Here is a 9,169-nt window from a genome sequence, read left to right as displayed (position 1 = left end):
AATAATTCTTGGCCGCCTCCCATATCCACCAATCAGCGATGCAGACTGATGTCTCCGCGCGCTTTTCGCTCCGACGCCGGCTGTCGAGCAAGTGCGCATGCGTCTTCCCTTCCCGCCCCGGTTGGCTCTAACTGCGCCTGCTCCCTGAGGTGACGCGCTCACCCACCCCAATCTCCAGAAGGTTTCTCTCACTCCAGAATGAGCGCCAGCAAAAGGCGACGACGTCGAGAGAACCGAGAGTCTGTCGAAAATAAGGCACAAAAGCGGTTTAGGGACTGATATGCCGTCACGGGGATATATTTGGGGTAGGCAGGGCTGAGGTGGAAGACGTCACGTGTCACGGAGTAATTTGGACGCGATGACATCATCGTTACCTAGGAAGCAATATCTGAGGTCACGGAGAAGGGAGGGGTCGGCGTGACGTCACGGGGAGCTGGTGGGTCTGATGTCATCAGGGGAGCCGTTTGGTGGGGGCGGGGCAGGCGACGTCATCCGGGCAGGAGCGGAGTGGAAACGCGACGGGACTGACGTCTCACTGAGGAAAAACCTCGGCCAAACGGCGCCCCGGGGTGGGGGGTGGCACCGCCCTCCGGCTACTCACCCACTCCCCACTGTGGGATCTTCCCGTGCTCTCTGCTGACTACCATTCCTCACTGTGGGATCTTCCCGTGCTCTCTGCTGACTACCATTCCTCACTGTGGGATCTTCCCGTGCTCTCTGCTGACTACCATTCCTCACTGTGGGATCTTCCCGTGCTCTCTGCTGACTACCACTCCCCACTGTGGGATCTTCCCGTGCTCTCTGCTGACTACCATTCCTCACTGTGGGATCTTCCCGTGCTCTCTGCTGACTACCATTCCTCACTGTGGGATCTTCCCGTGCTCTCTGCTGACTACCATTCCTCACTGTGGGATCTTCCCGTGCTCTCTGCTGACTACCACTCCCCACTGTGGGATCTTCCCGTGCTCTCTGCTGACTACCATTCCTCACTGTGGGATCTTCCCGTGCTCTCTGCTGACTACCCATTCCTCACTGTGGGATCTTCCTGTGCTCTCCGCTACCCACCCCACTGTGGAATCTTCCTGTGCTCTCTGCTGACAGCCCTCCCCCCCCCCCACACACCCTGTGCTCCTCTCTTCCCATCCCATCCCGGCAACCGTGCAACCCGCCATGACGCTGTCACAGGGCTGCCTGGAGCGGTTAGGTTGGACCCAGGATCTGGAGGTGGATGAAGCCCTCCTGCATCTCTGCGCCCGGCGGGGCAGGCGGCGGCAGATGGAGAGGCTGCTGGCCCAAGGTCCTGATGGGCTTTTAGCATCCCTCCTTACCCTGAACCCTGCCCTTTGCCCTCTGAACTCTTCCCCCACCCCCGAGCCCAGGCACTGACTGTTCCCCTCCCCTGATCCGTGAACTGTCACACTGACTTCACCCCCACCTATCCCTGATCACGGGCACCGACCTCTTGCCTCCACCGACCCCTGACCCCTCTCCTTGACCCAGGACAGTGACCTTTTCCCACCCCCTGATCCCAGTCATTGACATGGTCTGTACCCCTGACCCCTGACCCCAGGGACTGACCTCTCTCCTGTCACTGACCCCTGACCCTGGGCACTGATCTGTCTGCTCACCTGGTGACTGGCTGCTCTGGTGTTGCAGGTTGTCCACCAGACGTGAGGAACAGCGCCGGCGAATCGCCCCTCTACGTCGCTGCCACTCAGGGGCACTTGGATCTGGTCCATCTGCTGCTGAGTAACGGGGCCGATCCCAACCTGTGAGTGGCCTCGCTCTGCTGGGGTGGAGTGTTGTCTTGAGGCAAATCAGGGTGGATAAGTCCCCTGACGAGGTGTTCGATGGGAGTAGGCGAAGACCAGGTTGGAATGGACTAGATGGGCTGAAGGGCCTGTTGCTGTGGGAGGCAAGTGCTATTGCAGGAGTGCCAACAGAGAGATTGAAATCATCGTGAGCTACAAGGCAGAGATCGTCTAAAGGACTGGATATGTTTATAAATAGTTGGGTAGGCCCAGACTGGTTAGGGATGTGTGTGCTAGATCGTGTCTAACCTATCTTACGGAGTTCTGTGAGGAAGTTACCCTGCGAGGTGACGAAAGCAAGGCAGTGGATGCTCTTCTACAGGACTTCAGCAAGCCATTCGACAAGGGAGGTTGGTCAAGAAGGTTCAGTCGCTCGGCGTTCAGGAGGAGGTGGTAAATTGGATCAGACATTGGCTCTGTGGGAGAAGCCGGAGAGTGGTAGTAGATGTTTGCCTCTGACTGGAGGCCTGTGACTAGTGGAGTGCCGCAGGGTTGGTGGGGGCATCTGTTGTTTGTTATTTATATCAGCGATCTGGATGATAATCTGGTGAACGGGATCAGCAAATTTGCGGATGACACCAAGACTGGGGGTGTAGTGGACAGCGAGGAAGACTGTCATGGTTTGCAGAGGGCTCTGCTTCAGCTGGAAAAACAGCAGATGGAATTTAACACAGACAAGTGCGAGGTTTAGCACCTTGGTAGGACCAGGCAGCATAGGTCTTACAGGCTGAACAGTGGGGCATTGAGGAGTGTGGTGGAACCAAGGGATCTGGGAATACAGGCGCATAATTCATTGAAAGTGGCATCACAGGTAGACAGGGTTGTAAGGAAAGGCTTTGGCACAATGGCCTCAGGAGAGGGGATGTTATGTTGAAGTTGTATAGGAGTGGGACCACATTTGGAGGATTGTGTGCAGTCCTGGTTACTGACTTCGAGGCAGATTGACAGAATGCAGAGAAAATGTACAAGGCCGGTGCTGGACCTTGACAACCTGAGCTCGGCAAAAGTTTAACAGGTGAAAGCTCGATTCACCGAGGCACAGGAGACTGACAGAGGTAAACAAAATAATGAGAGAGATAGAGTAGGTAAATATATAAAGGCTCTTTCCATTGACGTTGGGTGAGATTAGAACATAATGTTTGAGGGGAATCTTCTTCAGACAGAGGGTGCTGAGAGTATGGAACGAACTGCCAGCAGAAATAGTGGATGTGAGCTCGATTAAGAGAAGTTTGAATAGGGACATGGATGGCAGGGGTATGGAGGCTGTGGTCCAGGTGTAGGTCGATGGGAGTAGGCAGAAGACCAGGTTGGAATGGACTAGATGGGCTGAAGGGCCTGTTGCTGCACTCTATGACTATTGCGTAGGCAGAAAGAACTACTTCAGGTGGAATATCAGTTGGTTCATCGTTGTGACAGGTACCAAGGTACTTACTGTGCAGACAGATGGTTACACACTGCATTGAGGAAGAACAGAGTAAAACAGTAACAGGATTCAGAATGAAGTGTTACATTTACAGAGAAAGGGCAGTGCAGGCAGACAGTACTGTACCAGGGCCATGACGAGGGAGATTGTGAGATGTAGGGAACAGTGGGGTAAAGCTGATGGTACGTACTTCCAGGCTTTTGTCTTCTCTGCCGGATGGCAGTGGGGACAAGAGAGAATGTCGGGTGGGTGAGGCTGCTTTACTGAGGCAGTGGGAAGTGCAGACGGTACATGGAGGGTCAGGTAGGTTCTGTGCTGGGCTGAGCCATGTCCACAACTCTGCGGTTTCTTGCGTTCATGGACGGGGCAGCTGCCGGACCGAACCGTGATGCGTTCTATGGTGCATTGATAGAAACGAAGGAAGGCCGCCAGGGATGTGCCAGGTTTTTTGAGCCACATGAGGAAGTAGAGGCTTTGGTGTCCGTGGTTGGACCAGGACAGGCTATGATAAACTGATGCTCAGGTTTAAACCTGCAGCTTAGCACAGCGTGCTGGGTTTGTGTTTGGTGGGGTGGGTGGTCCTCTCGACTGTGTCTTGCTGATCCGTCTCCCCCTTCCGCACTACCACTCCTCTAGCCGCTGCCACCGCGGGAGCACGCCTGTCCACGCTGCCATCCTCTCCTGCCTCCCTGATGCGCTGGCCACTCTCCTGGACACCGGGGGAGATCTCCGGTTACATGACAGCCTGGGGCAATCACCCGAGGACTGGGCTCGTGCTGCTGGCTCTCCGAAAAACCACAAGGTAGGGTGAGGGAGCGAGGAAGGAACGGTCTGTCGTCTCCCTGAACACCGGACCCATCTGTGTCCCCGGTTGCTTCCCGCCCCCATGGACTCTTCCCCTCATCTGCCACTCACTCTCTCCCCTCTCCAGCTCACACCAGTCTGAGCCCCTCACTCCCTCTCTCCCCTCTGCACTCCTCGACTCTCTCTGCCACTCTCCTCACTCTCTCCCCTCTCCCTGACCCCCAACCCCTCACTGATTCCCACCCTTTTTGCATAGTAGGGAAATTAAGGATTATGGGGAAAAGGTAGAGCTGAGTGGAGCTGAGTCCATGGTCTTAATGATGGCCGACTCCTGCTGCTCTGTCTAATGTTCTATCTGTGTCTAACTCTCATCCCATCTCTCTGAATCCACCTTCTCTATCCTTTACTATTTCTGTCACTCACTGGCTCTCTCTGTACTTTCCCCCCTCCTCCTTCCTGTTTTCCACCCCAAACCCAATTCCTCTACCCCTACCACCCACCCTCATACCTCTGCCCTACCCCTCCCCGTCAAGAAAGCCCCCTCGTCCAGATCCCCCCATCCATCCTCCTCCCCCCGCCTGTGCTTGCTGACCATGTCCGTTACCCATCCCCCATGCCGTCCCCGTCTCTCAGACAAGGATGCTGCCCCCACTCAACCATCCTCCTCCTTGTGTCCTCCACCCCCATCCCTCCCTTGCGTACTACCTTCCTTCCCTCTTCCCCCCCCCCTTACTCTTCCTCTCCTCCTCCCTCTACCTCCCATAGCCAGCGCAGGCTGCCACTCGAACTGACTGTCCTCTCCCCCCCAGGTGCTGGAGCTACTGAGCCACTATCGGGTGCGAATGAGTCAGCTGATACGGCAGAGCGAGTCGGTCAGGGGACTGAGGCTGCTACGCTCCTGCAGTTCGGCCTCTCTCCCCCGGTACCCCAGCTGCCCACGGCTGCCTCTGCCCCATCTCAGGTAGGTTCACACCGGCCTCTATTCCCAGCCGAGCCTGCCCCTCTGTTTGCCTTTGGCCCATAGCTTTCCTTTCCATGTCCCTGTCCTTCAAATGTTGTTAATGTACCTGCTTCAATTCCTTCTTCTGGCAGCTCGTTCATATACGCACTATCTTCTGGGGAAAAAAAAACGTTTTCTTTTGGGTTCCTCTTAAATCTCTTCCCTCTCAACTTAACCCTGTGCACTCTGGGTCTTGATTCCCCACCCCTGGGGAAAAAGACTCTGTACATTCACCCTATCTGTGCCCCTCGTGGGTTTATAGACATCTGTAAGGTCACCCCTCAGTCTCTACGCTGCAGTGAATGAAGTCCCAGCCTGCCCAACGATCTCCATGATTCATTCCATACATAGGCCACTTTCCAGGTGGAAAACAGCCTCTAACTATCTCTCCTCGTGTAAAAGTCTGCCTTCTAGTCCTTGCTTCTGGTGTTAGTGCCCCCACCTGGGAACACAGCCTGCACACCACCATCTATTGTTTGAGAACCATTCTCCCTGCAAGGTCAGATCCATTCCCAGCCCCTCCCCTTGTAGAATTCCATTCCCCCCCACCCACTCAGAAATTAGCCCTTGCGCCTCATCCAGTCCATGCCAGCTAGATTCCTATCTGAGCCAGTCTCAATTACTCACATTCGGCCCATACCCTTCTCAACCTTCTCAACAGAGTTAATGTGGTTTCCCTGTCCGACCAGCAGAGTTAGTGTGGTCTCCCGTCTACACCAGCAGAGTTAGTGTGGTCTCCCTGTCTACACCAGCAGAGTTAGTGTGATCTCCCTGTCTACACCAGCAGAGTTAGTGTGGTCTCCCGTCCACACCAGCAGAGTTAGTGTGGTCTCCCATCCACACCAGCAGAGTTAGTGTGGTCTCCCTGTACAACACACCAGCAGAGTTAGTGTGGTCTCCCTGTCCGCACCAGCAGAGTTAGTGCGATCTCCCTTTCCACACCAGCAGAGTTAGTGTGGTCTCCCGTCCACACCAGAAGTGTTAGTGTGGTCTCCCTGTACAACACACCAGCAGAGTTAGTGTGGTCTCCCTGTCCACCACACCAGCAGAGTTAGAGTGGTCTTCCTCTCCACACCAGCAGAGTTAGTGTGGTCTCCCTGTCTGACCAGCAGAGTTAGTGTGGACTCCCTCTCCACACCAGCAGAGTTAGTGTGGTCTCCCTGTCCACCACACCAGCAGAGTTAGTGTGATCTCCCTGTCCGCGCCAGCAGAATTAGTGTGGTCTCCGGTCCGCACCAGCAGAGTTAGTGTGGTCTCCCATCCGCACCAGCAGAGTTAGTGTGGTCTTCCTCTCCACACCAGCAGAGATAGTGTGGTCTCCCCGTCCGCACTAGCAGAGTTAGTGTGATCTCCCTGTCTGCACCAGCAGAGTTAGTGTGGTCTCTCTGTCTGCACCAGCAGAGTTAGTGTGGTCTCCCTGTCCACACCAGCAGAGTTAGTGTGGTCTCCCGTCCACACCAACAGAGTTAGTGTGGTCTCCCTCTCCACACCAGCAGAGTTAGTGTGCTCTCCCTGTCCACACCAGCAGAGTTAGTGTGGGCTCCTGTCCACACCAGCAGAGTTAGTGTGGTCTCCCTGTACAACACACCAGCAGAGTTAGTGTGGTCTCCCTGTCTGTACCAGCAGAGTTAGTGTGGTCTCCCTGTACAACACACCAGCAGAGTTAGTGTGGTCTCCCTGTCCGCACCAGCAGAGTTAGTGCGGTCTCCCTCTCCACACCAGCAGAGTTAGTGTGGTCTCCCTGTCCACCACACCAGCAGAGTTAGTGTGGTCTCCCTGTCCACACCAGCAGAGTTAGTGTGGTCTCCCTGTCTGCACCAGCAGAGTTAGTGTGGTCTCCCTGTACAACACAACAGCAGAGTTAGTGTGGTCTCCCTGTCCGTACCAGCCAAGTTAGTGTGATCTCCCTGTCCACCACACCAGCAGAGTTAGTGTGGTCTCCGTCCACCAGCAGAGTTAGTGTGGTCTCCCGTCCACACCAGCATAGTTAGTGTGGTCTCCCTGTCCACACTAGCAGAGTTAGTGTGGTCTCCCTGTACAACACGCCAGCAGAGTTAGTGTGGTCTCCCTGTCCGCACCAGCAGAGTTAGTGTGGTCCCCCTGTACAACACACCAGCAGAATTAGTGTGGTCTCCCTGTACAACACACCAGCAGAGATAGTGTGCTCTCCCTGTCCACACCAGCAGAGTTAGTGTGGTCTCCCTGTACAACACGCCAGCAGAGTTAGTGTGGTCTCCCTGTCTGCACCAGCAGAGTTAGTGTGGTCTCCCTCTCCACACCAGCAGAGTTAGTGTGGTCCCCCTGTCCGACCAGCAGAGTTAGTGTGGTCTCTCTGTCCACCACACCAGCAGAGTTAGTGTGGTCTCCCTCTCCACACCAGCAGAGTTAGTGTGGTCTCCCTGTCCACCACACCAGCAGAGTTAGTGTGGTCTCCCGTCTGCAACAGCAAAGTTAGTGTGGTCTTCCTCTCCACACCAGCAGAGTTAGTGTGGTCTCCCGTCCACACCAGCAGAGTTAGTGTGGTCTCCTGTCCACACCAGCAGAGTTAGTGTGTTCTCCCTTCCGCACCAGCAGAGTTAGTGTGGTCTCCGTCTCCACACCAGCAGAGTTAGTGTGGTCTCCCGTCCACACCAGCAGAGTTAGTGTGGTCTCCCGTCCACACCAGCAGAGTTAGTGTGGTCTTCCTGTCCACACCAGCAGAGTTAGTGTGGTCTCCCTGTCCGCAGCAGCAGAGTTAGTGTGGTCTCCCTGTCCGCAGCAGCAGAGTTAGTGTGGTCTCCCTGTCCGCACCAGCAGAGTTAGTGTGGTCTCCCTGTCCACCACACCAGCAGAGTTAGTTGGTCTCCCTATACAACACACCAGCAGAGTTCGTGTGGTCTTCCTGTCCGCACCAGCAGAGTTACTGTGGTCTCCCTGTCTGCACCAGCAGAGTTAGTGTGGTCTCCCTGTACAACACACCAGCAGAGTTAGTGTGGTCTCCCTGTCCGCACCAGCAGAGTTAGTGTGGTCTCCCTCTCCGCACCAGCAGAGTTAGTGTGGTCTCCCTGTCCATCACACAAGCAGAGTTAGTGTGGTCTCCCTGTCTGCACCAGCAGAGTTAGTGTGGTCTCCCTTCCGCACCAGCAGAGTTAGTGTGGTCTCCCTTCCGCACCAGCAGGGTTAGTGTGGTCTCCCTGTCCGCACCAGCAGACTTAGTGTGGTCTCCCTCTCCACACCAGCAGAGTTAGTGTGGTCTCCCTATACAACACACCAGCAGAATTAGTGTGGTCTCCCTGTCCGCACCAGCAGAGTTAGTGTGGTCTCCCTCTCCACACCAGCAGAGTTAGTGTGGTCTCCCTGTACAACACACCAGCATAGTTAGTGTGGTCTCCCGTCCACACCTGCAGAGTTAGCGTGGTCTCCCTGTGCACACCAGCAGAGTTAGTGTGGTCACCCTGTACAACACACCAGCAGAGTTACTTTGGTCTCCCTGTCTGCACCAGCAGAGTCAGTGTGGTCTTCCTCTCCACACCAGCAGAGTTAGTGTGGTCTTCCTCTCCACACCAGCAGAGTTAGTGTGGGCTCCCTGTCCACCACACCAGCAGAGTTAGTGTGGTCTCCCTGTCCGACCAGCAGAGTTAATGTGGTCTCCCTGTCCGACCAGCAGAGTTAGTGTGGTCTCCCTCTCCACACCAGCAGATTTAGTGTGGTCTCCCTGTCCACCACACCAGCAGAGTTAGTGTGGTCTCCCTCTCCACACAAGCAGAGTTAGTGTGGTCTCCCGTCCACACCAGCAGAGTTAGTGTGGTCTCCCGTCCGCACCAGCAGAGTTAGTGTGGTCTCCCGTCCACACAAGCACAGTTAGTGTGGTCTCCCGTCCACACCAGCAGAGTTAGTGTGGTCTCCCTGTCCGCAGCAGCAGAGTTAGTGTGGTCTCCCTGTCCGCACCAGCAGAGTTAGTGTGGTCTCCCTGTCCACCACACCAGCAGAGTTAGTTGGTCACCCTGTACAACACACCAGCAGAGTTCGTGTGGTCTTCCTGTCCGCACCAGCAGAGTTAGTGTGGTCTCCCTGTCTGCACCAGCAGATTTAGTGTGGTCTCCCTGTCCACACCAGCAGAGTAAGTTTGGTCTCCCGTCCGCACCAGCAGAG

The 9,169-nt window shown here is 55.4% G+C and overlaps 1 protein-coding gene across 1 annotated transcript in view; it reads left to right on the top strand.

Moving 5' to 3' along the window:
- The first annotated feature begins 488 nt into the window (after nt 1-488).
- The window catches only part of tex14 (testis expressed 14, intercellular bridge forming factor), a 69,943-nt gene continuing 61,262 nt past the window's right edge, over nt 489-9,169 (top strand). Inside the window, exons 1-4 of the mRNA XM_072272945.1 lie at nt 489-1,297; nt 1,657-1,771; nt 3,871-4,036; nt 4,848-4,999. Of these exons, the coding sequence (XP_072129046.1) occupies nt 1,171-1,297; nt 1,657-1,771; nt 3,871-4,036; nt 4,848-4,999 (560 nt within the window). The 5' untranslated portion in view covers nt 489-1,170. The remainder of the gene's footprint in view (nt 1,298-1,656; nt 1,772-3,870; nt 4,037-4,847; nt 5,000-9,169) is intronic.

This window comes from Mobula birostris, chromosome 11, assembly GCF_030028105.1.
Source record: "Mobula birostris isolate sMobBir1 chromosome 11, sMobBir1.hap1, whole genome shotgun sequence".
NCBI classification, from domain to species: Eukaryota; Metazoa; Chordata; class Chondrichthyes; order Myliobatiformes; family Myliobatidae; genus Mobula; species Mobula birostris.
Note: the sequence above shows the minus strand (reverse complement) of the source record. Positions and strands in the feature narration are given on the sequence as shown.